General features: G+C 45.6%; 2 protein-coding genes and 1 long non-coding RNA gene across 6 annotated transcripts; 1 reads left to right on the top strand and 2 right to left on the bottom strand.

The window, feature by feature from the left end:
• The first annotated feature begins 23 nt into the window (after window positions 1–23).
• LOC141963210 (uncharacterized) lies at window positions 24–17,705 on the top strand. 2 transcript variants are annotated; one of them, XR_012634068.1, is made up of 4 exons: window positions 24–191; window positions 14,109–14,197; window positions 15,832–15,979; window positions 17,404–17,705. It is a non-coding gene; the product is annotated as an uncharacterized LOC141963210 (long non-coding RNA). The 2 variants fall into 2 exon arrangements; XR_012634067.1 differs by having other exon boundaries at window positions 24–226.
• Window positions 255–14,000, bottom strand: LIPH (lipase H). Its single transcript, XM_074912433.1, has 10 exons — window positions 13,949–14,000; window positions 9,549–9,916; window positions 8,739–8,847; window positions 8,527–8,628; window positions 7,442–7,531; window positions 6,163–6,330; window positions 5,131–5,226; window positions 4,039–4,150; window positions 2,345–2,518; window positions 255–339 (listed from the first exon to the last, which is right to left on the bottom strand). Exons 1-10 carry the CDS (start codon window positions 13,998–14,000, stop codon window positions 255–257), a joined length of 1,356 nt encoding a protein of 451 aa, XP_074768534.1.
• On the bottom strand, window positions 16,498–20,227 carry ANAPC13 (anaphase promoting complex subunit 13). 3 transcript variants are annotated; one of them, XM_074912333.1, is made up of 4 exons: window positions 20,119–20,227; window positions 19,543–19,672; window positions 19,127–19,252; window positions 16,498–16,955 (listed from the first exon to the last, which is right to left on the bottom strand). In XM_074912333.1, exons 3-4 carry the CDS (start codon window positions 19,223–19,225, stop codon window positions 16,830–16,832), a joined length of 225 nt encoding a protein of 74 aa, XP_074768434.1. In that variant the 5' UTR covers window positions 19,226–19,252; window positions 19,543–19,672; window positions 20,119–20,227; the 3' UTR covers window positions 16,498–16,829. The 3 variants fall into 3 exon arrangements, with proteins under 3 accessions (XP_074768434.1, XP_074768435.1, XP_074768436.1); XM_074912334.1 differs by lacking the exon at window positions 20,119–20,227 and adding an exon at window positions 19,836–20,073; XM_074912335.1 differs by lacking the exon at window positions 19,543–19,672 and having other exon boundaries at window positions 20,119–20,169.
• Between the last annotated feature and the right edge of the window lie 65 nt (window positions 20,228–20,292).

Here is a 20,292-nt window from a genome sequence, read left to right as displayed (position 1 = left end):
TCTGCCCGGGGCGCTGGGCCCGCCCCGCCGCGGGCCCAGAATCCCAAAAACACACCGCGCCAGCCTTTGGGGTTGCTTTGTTTTGGTTTGGTTTTGTCGCTTCTACAGCCCCGTTTATAAATTTGGCGTTGGCAAGAGAGCCCCGCCGCGGCGTCGGTTGGTCTCCACAGAAGGCGCCGAGGAGGTTTCTGGTGAGTCCCTCTGCGGCTGTCAACGTGTCTGCCAGGTAACCCTCAGGGGTGACGCGTGGGGCTTCACCTCCTGCTCCCACATGGGATAGGCTTGAAGGTTTTTTTGGTGTTCTCCATTAGGACAAGGTCGTATCTGCACAGTTGTGGTCTGCATAAAAACAATCAACACGAGCTAGAAGTGAAAAATCAGCCTTTCTTGTATCATCCCCTGCTCAGGCTTACGTAAAATAAATCACGTTCTCAAGTCAACATCTTAAAGTCCACCTACAGTGAGGCTGACTTTAAGCCTTACCGACGTCAGTGATACCCTGAACATATTTTCATTGTGTCCTACGCCACCTTTTGCTTTTCCTTGTGGAAAAAAGAACACAAAAACCAGCAAGCAAACAAAGCTGGTACAGGGTCTGGAGCACATGTTGTACGAGGAGCAGCTGAGGGAACTGGAGGGGTTTAGTCTGGAGGAGGCTGAGGGGAGACCTCATGGCCCTCTACAGCTCCCTGACAGGAGGGTGCAGAGAGAGGGGAATTGAGTCTCTTTAACCAGTAATAAGCGATAGGACAAGCTGCGCCAGGGCAGGGTCAGGCTGGCTCTGAGGCAGTATTTCTGTGCAGAAGGGGCTGTTGGGTGTTGGAATGGGCTGCCCAGGGCAGGGGGGGAGTCCCGATCCCTGGAGGGGTTGGAGAGTCGGGTTGACCCAGCGCTGAGGGATCTGGTGGAGTTGGGAAGGGTCAGGGTGAGGTTCATGGTTGGACTGGAGGAGCTTCAAGGTCCTTTCCAATGTAGATGATTCTGTGAGGTATTGGCTACAGAGTTCATGGTTCCCTTTAAGCCAGTCTGCACTTGGGTGTCCACCAAATGGGGTGGCCCTTCCAGCTCCCTTTGCGTTCTTGACGGTTCTCTGGTGTTGTTATTAGGGATTGTACCACTGCTTCTGAGCTGGGACCAGGCATTGATCAGGCTTAGAGCTAGCCCAGCCGAAAACCAGAGGAAATACTTAGGCTTTCACCTGGGGCTGCCTGAGCATCAGCCTTAGAACAGGAAAGGAGAGAGGGCAGGACATCCCTCCCTGTGGCAGTGACTGATTTCTAAAATGGTATTAAAATAGTCATGAAACTACTCATAGCCTGTGGCAGCCTGTCCTAGGGGAGAGTGGACAGCCTCTGATTAAATGTTTGGGCATTTGTATCTAATTTTTAAAAGGCTGAATTTGGATCTGGAGCTGGAAGTGACTGTGGAGATGTAGGGCAGGAGGAGTGTCAGCAGGGTGGAGCTGCAGGAGGACTTTTCTTGTTAGACATACACAATCTTTTCCTTATTCAAAGTCTAAGGGTAGCAGACCTTCAGGAACTGCAAAGAAACATGTTCTGCGGCTCTGTCCTTTTTTTTGCTTCACTCTTCTCAACTCTGTGATACACAGTCCTTGTTTTAACTCCAGTTTAAAGCGTAGTATGGCTTGATGTCCACATACTATCTGCGCATACAAGGTCAGCCTAAGAGATGCTGTACCTGCTGAGCTCAGGCAGAGATCCCGCCCTCCAAAGGTGCCCTAGTAATCAGGGAAGCTGAAGGGTAGGACTGCAGAGCAGGCAGAGGTTAACTAGGTGACTGAAGCAGCTGTAGAAATCTCATCTGCAAATGACCTGGTAGGTACCTCATGGTGTTGTGGGCAGTAGCCAGTGCTTTGGGGCATAGTGGCCAGCAGCTCCCAGTTACTGGAATTCCAGGAGTAAATTAATTTCCCTGCTTGACTGGACATAGAAATTGACTGGGATATAAAATGTGTATTTGGGGATGGACAATCTGTCTTTCCCTGGAAGTTGCATTTATCTTCAGTCCACAGTTCATGCCTGAGCAGCTCCTCAAAGGTCATTTTCCTGACCAACAGTTAAAATGTCAGACCACGTCGGAGTCAGACCACTAATTACATGTTTTCAGTACAATAAGACAACCTCTGTGTTCAAGTAGGTATTCAGCTATGGGATTTGTGTGCGTGCACTAAAGGTGGAATTTATTCCCAAGATATCTGTACAAGAATTATTAAATGTAAAATAAATCTAATTCTTCTGAATGAACTCAGCCAGGCCAGGAATTTGGCAGATTAATTTGCTTCTGTCATGTCTGCAACAAAAATAGTTTGTAAACCTCTGCTTACCTTTCTGGATTTGTAAGTGACCGGAACCTCATTTGGAGAATCCTGAGTTTGACTTTTGGGCCCGTAACAGATCCTGTGGAAAATGTCAAGGAAATTCTTTCTACGTTTTCAAAATCCTGGTCAAATCCAATTAGCAAAGTGATTTGGTTGTACTGCTGAAAGGCTGCAGCTTCTCTAAAGATAAAGCAGACAAAGTGTCAGGAGTCGCCGAGGGAATAGCACTATTTTTAATATATTCAGTATAATATTAGAAACAGTGCTGAGGGAGGAGGACTGAACTTTTGATTAGTTTTAGACTGAATTTAAGATTAGATTTACAGGAAATAGTTATGGATTCAGGTCTTCAGGTGTGAACCTGCTCAGGCACTTTTGCACTGTTATTTGAGGTGGGAGTGGGGACACAGCAGTCTGATGCCATTTGCTCTGGTCCCAAACCAGAATCCTCACTGTGATTCTGCTTTGAACCCATCAGACTAGGCCTAAATGATGTTTGTACCTGGTTGGCTGTGCAGACCTGAACACTTGAGGCATCCGTGGAGTTTGCAGAATATGTTGCTGTATATAAAAACCTATTTCTAACAACGCTGAGATGGCTCTACAAATGGATGACTCTACCTTGGGAGTATTAATGCTCCTAACTAAATTTCTGGTGGCTTTCTTCTTGCATATGCATCAGAAGCGTCTGTGAAACAATGCCACATTGACCGGAATTAATGGAGAGTAATCCAGCTTCTCAGGATAGGAAAATAGCACAGGCTTAAAGGTGGGAAGCCTTGCAGGGCTGGAGTTTGACCTCGGTCCTTTTTCGCAGAATGGCCAGTTCCACTTTGAGATACACATGAAAACTGCACAAAAGCAGCAGAGCTGCTCGCAGGAACGCTGTGGCCACACAACACATTCTTTATATAGCTGGTTGTGTGGCCATAGTTTAAGATTTCCCTTATAAAGGTGGAGAGTGCAGATGGGACTGGAAGTGTATCCCGGTTGCAACGCTCAGAATGACTGGCCTTGTTTAGAAGTTTTAGGAGACCTGACAAACAGGACAAGTTTTAACCTGTCCTCTGTGTGTAAGCATGCTGCCTGGTGGGCTGTCACCTGCTCGGCAGAGCAGGTTGCGCTGTTGTGCAGCTCCAGGGAGCTGTGCGTGTGCAAGCAGATACGGCTGAGAGAATATGCAGTGAGAGACACGGGAAAACCAGTTGAGCAGGACTTGTTTGCTGAAGTGTGTTTAGATCAGTCAGGAATTTGCATGTCCACATAAACACCGGTCATTAATTTGCCTTTCCAAGGGAATGAATGGACTTGGATGTTACATATTCAGGCCCAGGTTCTTCCCAGCTCTCTGGGCCATCTGGAGCTGGAACAGAACACTCCCAGGAAAGGGAAGGAAAGAGGGGAGACGTGTTTTTCCTCTTGCTTTAGGGGACACCTAGGACAGCTGTGCTGCTGCTGGCTGAGATTGTCCACTTCAGTCCTTAAGATGACTGAGAAGGGTCCAAACCAAAGGGCTGGCCTGTCAGCTGGTGTGCACTGGGGGAGTCTGTGAAAATCAGGTAGGGCCAGGAAAGCCCTAAGACAGGTATGCTATCAAGTGTCAGCAGAGAAATTAGAGGAGGATATCTTGCCTCCTCCCAGATCCAGTTGTGCCAAGTGATTTGATAACATTTACAGATCATCAAATTGGTAAGACTTACGGATTAACTTTAGATTCTGCCTTCTTCCCAGTTTCATCAGCTAATACAATGCTTAAGGTGCCTCTTCTGGTGTCTTTGTTCCATGTAATAATATCCACAAAGTAGTGATAAACTGAGGTGAGAGAGAAAGCGAGTGTGGTTAGACTGCACACTCGCTCTGCTTGCCAGCCTGGCTGTGTGCCTCTCTGGGGTCTGAGCTGCAGGTGGAGTACATCGTTCTCCCATTTGCTCGTCTGACACAACCTGTTCAATTTAACTCTAAAATTTCTTTCTCCTTCTTGCTTGCCATCTTCCTTTGCAGGGATTTTTAACAGAAATACTAAGATGTATTTGGAAAAGTGCTAGAGCAAGGGTTACGGAAGTGGCATGCAAGGTGATCCCTCTGCACAATTTTTAGCACACCGCCTGTTTCACCATTCATTTTCAGATTGCCTTTTCTTTCTCCTGGCTGCCTCTGACCCCCTTCATTTCTGTTCTCAGCATCTTTCATTTGTCTTCTCTGTGGTTGAGCAGAATCATCTGCTCTTTGCTCTGGTCTGTAACTGACTTGCTGAATTCACTTGCTGACCAGTGCCAGACCTCAGGCCATAATCCCTGCCCGTGGCTTGGTATGTTGGTGATCATGAGGATGAAATCTTTTTCCACAGATTCCCCCTTGCCTGGGCCCTTTCCCTGTGCCTTTCACTTTTGTCCAGGGCAGGTTTTTTACCTGTTCACTTCAGAGCACATTTTTGACTCTCATTATTCCCACACACCTCTTGCACAAAAGAGTGGTGTCTTGTTTTGAACACAGTTTAGGCACTGCCCTTTTATGCTTCGTTTGCATGTTCTCAACAAATTTCCTAGCACTGTGAGCAAGATGAGCCTGTTCTTGCACTTATCTAGCGAGCAGTTGGCTTTCACAGCACTAGGCAACTTTGCAGGTAAAGAATGTAATGGCAAGACTGCAGATGAACACAATTCTATCCAGCAGCCATCAGCTTTGTTTCTGAAACGCTGGCTATGATACTGATAGCAACTAACCGTCTGGGCTTGGCTGTTGCTGGAGGAGGCGATACACAATTAATCATCTCAGAAATCTTAGTCACTTACTGCAGAATGGCTCTTTGTCTGCTGTATCAAAAAACATACTTGTCACTGGATGGCTCTGTTGTGTTAAATAGCTTTTCCACTTATGGGCATAATAACCTATGGATGACAGTTTGAAAATGAAACGGAATGTTACTGCACAGGTATATAAGCAACTAAATAGCTGAAAATTACAAAGCAAGTATTTAAGAAATAGTACATTGCTTGCCAGCTGCAAGGTAGTACTGTGACACATGCTCCTGTACTTGGTAGACTTACACCAGGAATTAACTTTACTTGTGTAACTAAAGCCAACTGAGTGTCTAAATATGCCTGGTTACTGTTCAGCACTTATTTTAAGCTTGATCTTTTTCCACATCTCATGATACCATGGTTAAGAAGGATTTCATTTTGCAGCACAGAATGAAAATCATCCCTTAGCTTTGCAAGTTCATTTCTGGAAGTGTCAGATTTTTTAGCACCAACATTTCAGAAATGGCATCCTGAAGCTGGGCTATCACAACCAGGCTGGAACACCTCTGTGGGCCGGTAACAAAAACCAGAATAACCCTTTGTTCACTGCTCTGCCATGCCTGTCAGAGTCAAGAAGGGTTTGTGGTGCTGAAAACTTCTTAGAATTCTAAGATTCTGGTTTAGCAAGAACATGTTCCTTATGCCTCAAACTTTGCAGCTAATGGACTTTAATTTCTTATTTCTGTGACTTTAGTGTAAAGATCCCAAGTCTTCTTTTGGCTTTTCTAGTTCTGCATCCTTTACACATGGATTTCTGTTCTAGATAGTAACATGATGTGACTGTACAAAGCATAGGGTAATTTCTCAGGCCTCTTTTGCCTGCAGCAAAGGCTTGTACTTCTGCAGAAGTCAAGGAGAGACCATCCCAAAAACCTCAGTGCAAATAACTTACATGCTTTTGCAAAGCAGCATGTTGTGTTAGTCCTTTAGCAAAACATTTGTCACACAGACAGTTACAGTAATGATGCACAGCTCTGTCAGAGGTGTGTATTCAGAAGGTATTTATATTCCTTGGATCCTTACCTAGGATGGGGCATGGCATAGGCCAAAAAGTTTTGCAGCTGGTACATTTGCCATTCCTGTAGTTTCTGTAGGAGTCACACGGGTATGCAGTAATATTGCAGCTCTGTTTCAGGGATGATATGAACAGGAAAACAGACCTCTGGTGGTCACATTTAAAATACTGCAATCCTTAATCATACATAGGGAAGAAACATTTTGTTAGCAATCTTCATGCTTCAGGAAAAGAGTATTAATGCACTAGCAAAAAAGGACACGCCAGTGGACAGTCACTGACCGGTCTGAACACAACAGATTGCACTGGGCTCTGGCAGAACAGTAAGTAGGCATTAGCTTCTCCCTTTGAGTGCACTCAGCTCTGCCCACATCTGCTTTACTTTTCTGCTTGTCTTTTTCAGTTTTAAAACCATTTTTATTTGTATTGTTAGTGTGGTTCCAGAGGATCCAGCTGTGGATCTCAGGTGTCCCCCTCTTCTCTCTGAGCTCAGGCCTGACAGCTGGCTATTGCTTTTTTTTTTTTTTTTTTTTTTTTTTGCACATGGCCTTCCATTTTGGTGTAAAAAACTCTTTAGAAAGACGTTACTAATAAAACAAGTTGTTAGATGAGCAGCAAAATGAGTAAAGCTTCATATCCTATGGATTTTTGTCTCAGGCTGGTTTCCTATGTGGATTCTCTTGTGTCTGATAAGGGTTGAATTCACATTACTGCCTTTTCTTCTATGAGATATCTTCTTTACGAAGCTTTCATAAAACCAGTTCTGCTGCCAGGCTGGAACGGAAAAAGCTTTCTTGCCTTCAAGACTAGGGCTCTACCTGCCAGAATGCACTGTCTGTCACTGCCAAGAAAGCACATTGGATTCGGTATAACTGCCTGCCCCACATTCATCTTAAACCTGTTTTCTGAACAGGTTCTTGCCATTGATAATCCTTGGGGTTTTATGTATGTTCTAAGTAATAATAATTAAAAAATAATCCCACAGGTTTTCTAAACGTAGTCACAAATCTACCTGATGACTTTTTGCACAGAAAATGAATCCCATTTGCATTTGTGACAGAGAGCAGAAGGATCACTCCTGACTCATATGTCTGCCTGGTGCACATCAGCTAAACTCCTGTTATGTCAGCGTGCCACATCAGCACTGGGAAGAGATTGCTGTCATGGCTTTCCCAGAATATGCTTTTTCATGTCTTTTCTAAGCAGTGGTGATGTTTCTCTGGTCTTCTTTTTTGTGCTTGGAAACATTTTGTCAGTGTTTATGCAATTCAAGGCAGAATTAATTACCAGAAAATATTGTCAGTGGACAGCCAGGCTGGTCGGTCCCGCCGTTGGGGTAGAAGTCTATGTGGCCTAGTGCTTCTGTGTAACCTAGTCCTGACAAAAGAAAATATCAGGGGTGGGGAGGGAATATTGAATTGTAAAATGCAGAAGAAGGAAACATGAAAAACTAACTGGAACAAATAATAGTTAGTTAGCTCTAGGATGCCTGCCTGTGCAGGAATATTAATGTCATTCATTTATTTAGGCAGCAGGCCAAATGGTGGTGACCCAGCTGTGTCATTATAGCAATGGTATCAAATACCTAAAATTGGTCTGTGTGTGTGACAGTACAAAATCTGGCTGTGTGTGGGAGAGGAAAAGGGATGCAAAACACTGGGTGTTGCTGTGCTGCTTAAGCCCAAGTTCTTGAAAGGGCTGGGAGAAGACGAGAGGCAGCAATGAGGTGGGAGAGCCAAGTGCTAGGGGTAGGGTGCTAGTGGGAGCGGAGTGGGGGTTTGCATCACGCTGCTGGCTTGGCTGGCAGATGAGAAGATGTGCTGTGCACCACTTGGGCAAGGAGAGAGCTGAGGGAGATGCCAGATTTGTCCCAGAGGAAGGTTTAGCCCACAGGAGGTGGGATGAAGACTGGAAGCATCATGCAGGGAGCCCCGGGGTTGGGAATAACTGATCTGCTGTGCAAGACAGTGACTAGTTTTTGAGATGCTGCATGCTCGGTGGCAGCCTGACCCCACAGTGCGGAGCTGCTGTGGAACCACTCCAGCGGGACTCTGTGCTCCAGTAGCAACAGGGCACTCCAGCACCACTGCCCAAGTCCTTGTTCTTCATGGGCCTCGAGGCTGTAATTGCTATAAAACAGCAGCATGTTTTGAAATGCAAATAAAACAGCAGCTCCCGAGGAAGTGCTGACAACAGAGTGGGCAACACAGGACCACAGAGCCCTGCACAGCACCAGTGAAGGAGACTGCTGTCCTCCTGGGCCAAAGGAGCGAGGATGCCCCCAGCACTGCATACCAGAGCCCCCGTTTTCCCGTGCTCCCCATCGGTCTCCAGGTTTCCTCACAATGGTAAAGAGGGGAAATGTCACATACCATCTGTGTCTGAGTGAATGACATCAACAAACTGTGCGTCTGTAGGATCCAGCCTCTCACTAGGCGGCTTTCCTCTGTACAAGGGCCCTGCTGGGTCAAGGCCTGCAACGCAAGAGCACGTGCGTGGTGTCACTACAGTAGCCTGCAGCTCACCTTGCTCACGGGGGGCAGCTGTCCTCAGAGCAACAGGACTGACAGTAGGAAGGGCTTACCTGTGATTCTTCCAAGTGTACCATCAAACATCTGTCCTACAAAGCCAGAGATGTGTGCTCCCAGGCTCACTCCTATCATGTGCAAGGAGTTAAGTGATGCTCCATCGACCTGAGATTCAAAAGTACTTGTGGTCACAGATTTGGGCACACAAAAGACATAAAAGATATCAGGAGGAGGAATGTAAAAGCGTCTCCCTACTTTTTTCCCTTGGTGCGTTCCACTCTGTGTAAATATTCCCCCTTTGGTAGTCCCACAGTACAGCCAGCACTCATGTTTGAGGACCATATCAGAGAGAGCTGTGATAAGAACAATTCAGGCAATGGTTGTATTTTCCTGGGACAGTGACTACAGGTGTGGACAGGAACGAGTATTCACGGGCCCCATGAGTACAGCTCTAGTTGGCCACGTGTGGTTCCTGCAAGGAGTTAGCAGCCACAGCGATCCTAATGATCCAGTGTCATCACTGACTGTGCCCGTGCAACAGCTTAGAAGAGCTGCCAACTGTAGCTGATCCCTGTGAGCTGACTTTTGGGCATCCAGAAAGTGGAAATAAGAGTTTCTATGTGTAGAAAAGCATCTGTAGAGATTTGCATCCAGAAACATAGAGACTTAGAGTGTAAACTGAATATTGCAACAACCAAGTCCAGGGGTAAAATCTGGCACTGCAGTACAGCTGTGCTTCCAAAAATGAATGTATTCTTTTCTAGGACTTTCTTTTCCCAGACATCCTGCTGCTTTTAAACATGTCCTTTGTGCCCTCTGCATACTGTGCATTAATGGCTATATCATAGTGTGAACATTAAACTTACCAACATTTCATCAATAAGTTTCTTCAGAATCTCAGCAACTTTTTTGCAATTTCTGGAAGCGTTACTGTAGATGAGAGTTGTTGCCCCACGGTTCCAGTCCACAAGGATGACGTTCATGTCTTCTACAGAAAGCAGAAGATGTACCAAGTCAGGGATCCAGACTGGGGTAGAGCCTGTGAGTCGGTATCCATGGATGATGAATGTAGTTTTCTTGGTCACATCTAGATACTTGGAGGCTGTTGAATTGAGCTCTTCAGCACAGCTTGGGTTCTGTCTGGTGTAGAGCAGCAGCTTCACTTTCAGGTCTGTCCCTATCAAAGCATTGCCAACGGTGAGAGCAGTGAATGCAGGGCATGTCTCCCTGGGATCTGAAAAGAGCACAGTGTGGCAATCCTGAGGTTAGCACCGATGCATTTGCTTTGACCTTTTCTACCTGCCAGCCCTGCATGGGCATAGGAACATATGTTGTGAGCTGTCTGAGCCAGGGCTGTGCCTTTCCTCTCCGTCATGTCCATGACTGGAGTTACCCTGAAACTTAGTTTTTCTTGCTGTGTTGGAACAAAGGCAGCAAGTGCACCTTCTCAGAGCAGCATTCCCTGAAACAGCACAGCCCTGCTTCTACTAGTAGCTGGGGAATCACAAAATCTCCAAAAATCTCACTAGTGTAAGGTACTAGAGACCAACAGCTAGGATAGTTGCTGTATTGGTTTGAGAGCACACCCAGATGCTCTGGATAGCCTCCAGGGTAACGAGATATCCTTGTGGTTTGTTTGTAGCTCCAGTCTGGAGCTGACAAGCTGCAGAGGATCTTGCTGTTGTGAGGGGCAGCTCAATGCTGCATTTGTATTTGCAGATGTAGCCTGCTATTTCAGACTGCAAAATGGGACACCCTTTGACTGCATGAGATATGTTACTGATATTGCTTTATACACAGCTGAAGAGTAACTGAATTTTATGTAAGCACTGCTTTATGGGACCAGTCTCTGCCATTTGAAAGCCTGTCTTTGTTCCTTGCTTTTCCAGCAGAACACCAGCTGAGCCTTCGGAGTCCAATGCAATCTCCAACAGGGCACTGGCAGGGAATGGAAAAACTGCCTCCAGACAGACACTGCTTATGAAGGCCCTCCCAGGTTTTGTAGCCTCTTCCTGGCTCACAAATCTTTTCACCAATCCCCTTAATCTTATTGAAGAACCTTGTGGGAGAGAGTGTCTCTTTCACACATACACCCTGGGCTGCAATAATTGTTCAGGCTGCAGTTGCGAGAGAAATCTTCCTGATCTTTGTTGCTTAAAGGCCTGTGCAAGGTAGAAGGGTTTAGAAAACCTGCATCTGTAAGCTAATTATGCTCTAGCAAATCTCCAATACTGTGTACATTGTAATTTCTAAATGATGAAACTCAGATTTTACGAGCAACTTTCCCTTTTCTCCTCCTGTGGAAATCAGCAGCATGAGAGTGATATAAATGCTATGTGCCCAGCACATAAAATAATCTGCTCAGTTCCCATAGTTCTGCTAATTACTTTGTAGAAGCCCCAAGAGCTCCAGAAATAAAAGTTAATAGGCTAAAAGGATGTTGCAGTTAAGTCCAACTGGTTATTTTAAATTGCTACCATAAATTCAGAAATAAATTTTAACATTTGAAATCCATGGAGTCCTTCCTGTATAAAGCCTATGGTAAAATATGAATAATGGAACAGGAGCCATGGAAAAATGAGCCCTCAGCCAGGCCCAGTGAACACTGGTTGAAATCAGTGGCCTTTGAATTGAGGGTGTTCTGCCTCTGTAATGCTTCAATCAGGGCTCCCAGGGGCAGCGTGACTCTGGGCCCTGCTTGCAAGAGTAGAGGTGACCCGGGTGGCTCTCTCCTGACCAGCTTGCTCTCCCCTCCTTCTTACGGTGCCAGGCTGCTCCAGAGACATAGCAGCAAGAGTTCTCCTATGGCACTGCTCATGTGGAGATCTCAAACTAACTGGCAGAGAAAAGTTATAATTTTTTGCTGATATACACCAACATACACAGTGATACTCAACGACTGTCCTCTAGGTGCTACTGCCACATAAAAAAATACAATTATATTTATTTTTTACTAATAACTAGAAATTGGTTTAGTTATTGTTTAGCATTATTGTATAGCATTGTTAATTGTCCTTACTGCCACTGAAGCTGTAGTAATACAGGCAGAAATGCCAGGCAAGAATTACTTCTATATGGTGCAAGATTGCACTGATTGCTTAATTTGTTTCTGTATCTCCTGCACTGTGCTGAGACTTGCCCAGAGGAGCACCAGAACAGCCCAAACCTTCTGGTAAAGAAGAGCTTTTAAAGACCTGATTGGCATTTGCTAATACCTAACACAGGGACTGTTTAAAAAGCCTTGTTATATCTGCACCGAGTCTGTTAGATTTGTTCTATTTTGATTAACAAAATCAGATCAGTGCTAATAGTGGGGGAAAACCTGCCAGCTTCTCTTCTGGCAGGCTGGTGCATATCCCAGACTCATCCACCATGTGTTACAAAAGCTGACACATGAGGACAGCCAGTTATCCTGGCTTTGCTCTTCGTTCTGGTAAGCACAGTGAATCCTACCCAAATGGCTGGAATTGTCTTGGAAACTCCAACATGATTTCTCTGATGGAGCAAGAGGCTTATTGAGATTAACTCTGCAAGCAGATAAGTGAGGTGGAAACTTAGACCCTGGCACTGTACTTAACCCATCTCCAACAGACCACTTCCCTCCAGGAAAGGTAAATAATTGTGGCAATTAACTGAGTGTCCCATTAACTCGTTTCCAGCCCTGCACTGGCCATTAGCTTGCTGAATTCATTTTTGTCCCTCTGCTCAGTTTTCTAATATGTAAAGTAGGATGACAAACACTAGTTTCCAGGGCAAGGCGCTCTGACATCTCAGCACCTGTAGCAGGGGGCATACCAACCTGTTAAACCCATGTTCCTATGTGGGAGCTGGACATCTTTTGTCTCAAGCTTGAGATCAGCCTCTGAGGCGCTATTGCAGTGAAAGGGGCATCTTCAGAATAACTTGGTTCTCAAATGACATATATATATGTATATATATATTGAGAAGTTATATACTCCCAGGTGGGAGCGTTGTGGTCGTGAGAATGGTCCCAGGAAGACTCCATGGTATTTACTGCAGTCAGTGCTACTTAAGGCCTGCCTTCTCCTGTTCTCTCTCTTTCCTTTCTTGGACATGGTGTTTGGAGGCTTTTTCTTCCTTCTGGCCTGAAGGTTCATCCTATGGACAGGTGGGGTTTGCAGTAGAGGCATTTTGGGGCTGTGATCTTGAGCCTGTCTGCATGAATAGAATAGCAGCTGATTTTTTAACTCCACCAGTCTGTCCTCTTGCAAAGTGAAGTTCCAACAGATTTTCACTTCAGTGGGTCAGTGGTCACTTAGTCAGATTTGTAGTTGTCCTAGACTGTATTGCCACACAGAGCCCACGAAGGGGGCTGCTCACCAAGTTGACACCTTGGGCAGACCTCAGATAAGTGTGTTGCTTCTTCTGTGTCTGTTTGCAGTTTCACTGACACTCAGAACAGTCACCTTGCCTGGTCTTTTTACAGCATTTCAACAGACTGGTCTTATGCATCAATAACGACGCTTCAGCTTTAAGCACACAGCAAATCTCCTTAGCATTAGTGAAGATTTCCATCACTTTCCCACAGAGAGAGTGTGCCCTCTACCTCTTAAACTGGTCCTCAGTATCTCACTGGGTTTCCTCAGTGCCTTTTCAACACAATTCGCTTTTTCCACTTCTTATGACTACATTTCCTACAGCATATTTAACAAACTAAGCAAAATGCACCCCCAAGATTACTCCAGAGAACCTGCTGAAATACGTTAGTTAGTATTTATAAGAATACTGTTTTGTTTTGTTTTTCTTTAATCCTGTTTGTTTTCCCTACAAAGCAGAGAGCTGTAACTTGACTTGCTCCCATGTGTATGCTAACACAAGGCAGTACATTTGTTTATTGTTACACAGGTTGATTCTTGATAGGGCTGTGAGGATATCAAATGAAGCTTATTGTTCACAAACGGTAATTCATCCTTTGAGTCTGTCATATAAGACACTGCTGAAAAGAAATCCTTCTTCTCTGAAGATTTTGCATGACATTTTCAGTGTCGATAGATAGTACTTATATAAGAGAAATGTTTGCAAAGTGAGGAAAAGATAATAAAAATGACTTCTGGTTTTACATTTGGAACTCTTAGAGCTGACTACATTCATGTAACCAGTATAATTTGCTTTGCCAAAGTAAATAATGCTAGTGGAAAACCCTATGCAGTAACTATAATGCAGAGGGTATATTCATGTTTCTGCAAAGCACAGAAAGCGTGTTACATTTGCCAAAAACATTCAAAACAAATGGTTGATTTCTTACCTGTTTTCACCCTATGCAAAAGGTGGATGAACACAACACACAGCCTCAGCATATGGACTTCCACATGAAACTTCTACAGGTAAGAGATTTTAAGGATCCCACAATTTCTTTGGCATGTGTCTGCTGTCTCTGACAAGTTTGCTCTCTTTTTTTCTGCCAGTAACAGTAGGTGTGGTGAAAGGAGGAAGTTACCAGCCAAGAAACGAAGACCAGTCTTTAGTTATGCCACTAAAACTTCTTCTTAAAAAGGTGGGGCACCTTCTATTCTACTAGGTTTCCTTATTTTAAATATAGTTTGCCCTGGGGAGTGATTAATCAGAGACAGAGATGGTTTGGTATCAGGCTGTAAGCAGTAATGTGACTACACCTGTTGAAACTAAGGAAATTATTGCGTGTCTATTTGTCTTTTGCAAAGAATGTCAAAAGGCAGCGAAGACTGTAGGTGTCACCGCAAGCGTGATAAGCATCTGGGCAGGGCCAGCACTTGTTTTCACGGGGCCCTATGTTGGAAGCCTTCACGACGATCCCTACTCCCCCCCTGCCCCCCCCGGCCCCCTGGGGCACTCCAGCATCCCTTCTCACCTCTTCTCACCTACAGTCCCTGTCCCCTCAGGGGGAGGTGAAGCCAGTGCTGTGTCCTGGCAAAGGGGAGGTACCACTTCCAGTCAGTCTGGGCCTCCCTTGGGCTGCCAGGCAACTGCTGTCTTGGATGACACTGGTACGTCTGGCATCCCCACCAGTTTTACAGAATCACAGAATCATCTGGGTTGGAAAAGCCCTTGAAGCTCCTCCAGTCCAACCATGACCCTCACCCTGACCCTTCCCAACTCTACCAGATCCCTCAGCGCTGGGTCAACCCGACTCTCCAACCCCTCCAGGGATCGGGACTCCCCCCCTGCCCTGGGCAGCCCATTCCAACGCCCAACAACCCCTTCTGCAAAGAAATACTTCCTAAGAGCCAGTCTAAAATCCTAATATCCAGTTTTCCGGCAGACCTGCTGGAATCTCATGAATCCAACTCTAATTCAAGTAAGAACGGCTATTTGTTTTCCATGCTAGACTGGAGGAAGAAGGTGGCAGATACAAAGACAGCTGTCAGGGGCAAGGAAAGAAAAGCTGAAATTGGAGCTGGAAGATCTAGTGGCAAAAAATGGGAAGACGAGGGTGGTGGGGAGTTTGTAAAGGGGTGAGAGTGGAGGGGAAGAGCAAACAGGGATGACTACTGGATAGAAGCTGTGTGATGGCTTTGCCTAATGTTTTCTTAGCAAATTCTTCTAGCATGGGCCAGGGAAAGGGAACATGGGGAAGATCAGAAACACCTCGTTAACCACAGGCTCTTTTTTTTCCCTGGTGATTATCCAATGAGGAGCCGAACTATTACAGTTCCCAGTCGCATTGCTGCTTCTTTGGTCCATGCTGTACATACGAAGGCTTTTGACTTTGCTAAGTCTTGGGTGAATCCTTAACTCTGCCTGCTGGCTGTCTACAGCTCCTTCTTGTTCAGACAAGTGTGTGCTGCTTGTCTGGTGCAGGCACAGATTACACCTCAGAGGCACAAACCCAGCCACATACAGAACTTTTTCACAAGCACCTTGAGCTCTCCATCCTCATGCAGCTTAGCAATGACAGTCTCACAGGACATGTGCCATGCTGTGATTCCATCTGGTAATCACACAGGCAAAAGTTGGTTTTTATTTTGAAGAGGATAAACATTGAGCAAAGACACCAAGAAACTTCTGTGGAGTCTGGAAGCTGCAAGCTCCAGGAAAATGCTTTTTCTGATGCACTGGCAAAAGGAAATCCTTTTAAACATTGTTTTCCTTCCAGTTCCTTTCTCACCTCCACCAGTAATCCTAAACTCTGTCAAAATATTTTCTCCTTAGCAAGTCCTGCCAATGGTGCGAAGGAATCGGTCCAACACTGAAACATGCAAGATGAACAGAAGGCTTCTACCTATTGCAAAAGACATTTGAGAATCAGAGATGAGATAAAAGAAATCAAGGGGGCCTTGCCTTCTCAGCACAAAAAGAGGTTGAAGCTAAGCCCTCCTTGTTTCTTTCCCACATCACTTTCCTCAGATTTCCATTTCCCATCTGAGAGAGCGCATCCAAGTGGCTATCAGTTCAATAGGTGGTACACTGGGGCTGGCAGGCTCTTCCCTCTAACACTTAATCATCCCTCAAAAAACAATGACTTTGAGTGACCATTCTAGCATAAATTAGGCTGGCTGTTTTCAGTGAACGTACCCAGGATATCAGCACTGGAAATGCTGTCCACCACTATCCCATCCTGACATGAGGAGTTCAGATAACCACCGGTGTTTACAGATTACTTCCAGCTCTTGAATCCCGTTGACCAGTCTCCCACGCCTGCCCCACACAACCTTCCTCAGCCACACACTAGTTAAAGATGGTAACAACTGACTCACAGCTGTTTGTTTGTTGTATACTGAAGTCTAACCACAGAATACACAGGAATACTTCTTGGGACATGAGCCTTTGGACTCAGAAGTGATCCCACTGTGAGCTTTGAAACCATTAACAACTCGAGACAGTAAAAATGACTTCTTTTATCACACATAGAAAACATTTAAGACCAGAATTGGCACCAACTTAAGAACAACTTAACAAGATATAAAATAATTTTACATAAGAGAAGCATTCTGATATTAGCTCTGAGGTGTCAGCCGTTGTTATTTCACACTCATTACAGAAGCATTTTAAACTGTGTTTGGTCACTGTGCATAGAACCATTGTTTGAATCTGAGCCTTTTTCAGAAATGTTTCCTCCTTAGAGAAGCTTATGACAGTGATGGTCAGCTGAAAAGTAATTTTTATATTGTATTCATGCATCCACTGCATGAAATCTCACTGTTTTTTAACTAGTTTCCCGTGGGTGGAACATTCTCATGGAGATACTGGAGAGCCAAATCTGTCCACTTCATTTCTTGCTCTTTCACGGACTCGGTTGTACCACCATTGTCTTGCTCTGGTTCAGGAAGTTCATTCTGAGAACAAAACAGAGGTACAATGCATTCCACACAAAGCACACTTCCTGAAAGGAGCAGGTTACTAAGACTTAGCATGAATAAATTAAAAAATCCACACACGAGACCAAAGGGTGCATCTGAACAATACATACCATACATACTGATCCACTTAAAAATATTACTAAGCCCACTTATGAACAATATTCTTTTGAGATTGATATGGTGCCTAATATGAAAGGTAAATTGGTTTTGCAGGACCCTGCAGCCTTGCTGTACACTCAGATTGCACATGCAGCGAAGAAGAATATGTATCAAATGCAAAATAAGTAAATAATAGTACGATGCCGTTGTTCCGCTGGTTGTTTGTAATGTGTTTCTTTTGCTGTTGCCAGGAATACAGATTCTGCATTCATTATAGCTGTTATTAAGACAACTCATTCTGTAACACGTTCCCTTCCTATGGCAGGTGAGAAATCCTTCCTCTTTCTACATGCTGAACTCAGGTGTGGCTGTGCTGTATCAACAGTAGAAGGCAGAAACCTGTACAAGGTGCAACACTGAGCTGCTCACGACCCAGTAAAGAGGAAGTACAGTTTAACTGAGATTTTGTTTTCCTTCCTTATATTATTTGTTCTCTGTGTTGCTGTATTGGTGCTGTCACACAGAGTGCTTGTTATTCTGCCAGATACCATTTGGGCAAGAATTCTGAGTTCTAGGTCTCTGGAAATCCCAGCGTGAGCTAAATAAATTTTTTCAGTTTTGAAAACAGCATATGATTCTAGCCCATTTGAGTTCATAGGAGTCTCTCGAGTGAACACTGGATCAGATGCTCAGGACAGGCTCAAATACCACTTTACAGCCATTGTTTGCTCCTTAACAATGCCCCTGAGTAAGTCTCCTGTGAATTTGTGATGTTTTTTCTATGTGATCAGAGCCAATCCCATCCCTAGGGATCTTTATATCCACAGTCAGGCCCTTCTTTCTATTGTTAGTTGATGAGGCTTCCTGCTCTGAGGCTGCCCTCTGTATGTAACTGTAAGTAGCTCAAGAGATGGCTGTAAGGAAAGAAACAGTAACGTTTGGCCACAAGGTAAAGGCAAATGTCATCGAGGAACTAGTTTATATTACTCAGCCTGCCTAACAGAGGTTATCCCAAGCAAAGGGGGGTTTGGGCTCTTGGATCTGAGGATCGCAGTTCTGCAACATCCCTTCTTCAAGCCCAGATCTTGGCAGGAAAACTTGTGTGCTGTATATATGGATTTTGGAGATGTGTAGCTGCTTCTCATCCTCTGAAAAGACAGTAGTGGAAGGGCTAAAGCTTGAGTCATGTCACTAGCAATTTGGAAATGTCTCTGTGCTAAAAGAAACTAGCAGTCCCCCTCTGCTCTGTCAGTGCTAGCCAGGCTAAAGCCTGTGTACCAGAGGGAATAAGGAAAGGGAAAACTTTCAGATACCTCTCACTTCTCTGGTGGTTTCAAAATGACTAAGGAAAGGTGTCAGTGTGGGAGATCTGAAGCTTCAGCTCTGGTCTTTGTGGGATCAGATGAAGCTTTTTTTCCCCAGCTGCATCCCTCTGGCCTTGTAGCTGTACAACAAGGTGTATACTGGCTGAAAAGACAGCTGCCATGCATTGGATGCAGGGCTACAAGCAAGAGTCCTACTGCAGATGCCAGTTAATTCATTGCTATCCTTGAATTCACAACGGCAACACTGTATCTGGAAGAGACTGATTAGGAAAACATTTGAAAAATTTTCAGCTTCTTTTAATGGAATTTCAGAAAGTGGAAACAAAGTGTAACCACGACTGCAACTGTCAGCATGAGACTAAACCTCTCTGTTCTACACATCAACTGGGAAACCACTTCAAACACTAGTAACATGAAGGGGAAGCACAGAGAAAGGACAATTCTACTCCTCCCTGATGCCAAACCCAGAATCGTGCGATGGGAAGGGCATTCCAGTTCCAAGGAGATTTGGGAACCAGTCAGGGGAATGGGGAGAGAATCACCCTTACGTCTACACAGGAATGACTGGCATATAGGACAAGAAAAGAGTGAGTCAGATCCATCCCGGGAACCTTTTGTACGAATCAGGTGCACCACAAGCAATACTGTCTGTGCCGTTTCTTGGAAGGGGCTGTGATAAACACACCAGCCTTAACTCAGATTGATAAGTAGCAATTCACCTACCAGAGGGATAGCCACATCCTCATACGGCAATTTATCTTCCCTCCATGCATCATCGATCAAATCCAGGATTCTGCCATCCCTTTGCACTTCGCTGTCCATCGTTGTGGCTGGCAAGTACAGCTAAATCTGTGACACAAAGCAGATACTATTTCTAACATCCACATCCCCAACCAAGGACCTGGAGTTTGGACTATAGGCTTGCTCCAGTTTTGATCCGACTTCTATTAAGCTTAAGCTTTTATGGGAAACTTTGATTTTCCTAATCCACTCAAAAAGGGTTATAAGCACAAGAGAACTATTTCATCTGAAAAGAACACGATTAAACTGAATTGCAGATTGATGTGTCAGAGATGAATATATAAAACTAGCCTGTTATTATTAATTATAGAGCTTTACAAGTGTTTACAGCTACTGACCTTTAGAAGTCTCTTTTGATTGAGCTTGAGGACCTAAAGCTCCCCAGTCCCCTCTAATTGCACAGAACCGTTGGTGCCTGCTTGCTTTCAGTCCCTCACCAGCGCCGTAACTCACCGCTGCTGCACGACTCTGGGAGAGTCAGAACAAAGGATTTAATGGCACACAAAATGCTGCCAAATCCTGAAAATCAGGGAACTGGTGGAACAGGAGGAAAACCTAGACCATCCATCGTTCCAAGGGTTTCTTGTGATCGTTTGGTTAGTACTCTGCCCTCCCCGAGATGCCACCTCACCCCTGTGTGACTCCTGCAGGACGGCAGCCAGCAGCAGGCGGCTCGACCGTGCCGGGTTTAGCGACTACCGATATTTATTGCAGGCCAAAGCAGGCCGGGGCTCCGGGAGGCTGCAGGAGCCGCCTGGCCCTGCCCCACGACAGGCCTTGCCTTTACCCCAGAGCTGCGGAGCGCTCCCGGAGGCCCCGCGCTGGATGGGGACAGGCCTAAGCGCATCGCAGCCCCGGCGATCGGGGCGATGCGGACCCCCGCCCCCCCGGAGCCCCCCTCTGCCCCGGCCTACCCTGCCCTGCCCCGCCCCGGGAGGCGGCCGCGGCGCCCGCTCCGCGCAGGCGCAGGCTCCGCGCAGGCGCAGTGCTCGCCCGCTGCCTGGGCCCTGCCTTGGCCTCGCCGTTAGGTCGGCGGGCGGGGGAGGGAGCCAGGCCGAGCTTAGCTAAGCCAGGCCAGGCCAAGCCAA

This window comes from Athene noctua, chromosome 8, assembly GCF_965140245.1.
Source record: "Athene noctua chromosome 8, bAthNoc1.hap1.1, whole genome shotgun sequence".
Lineage (NCBI taxonomy): Eukaryota > Metazoa > Chordata > Aves > Strigiformes > Strigidae > Athene > Athene noctua.
This window is presented reverse-complemented; position numbering and strand designations above follow the sequence as displayed.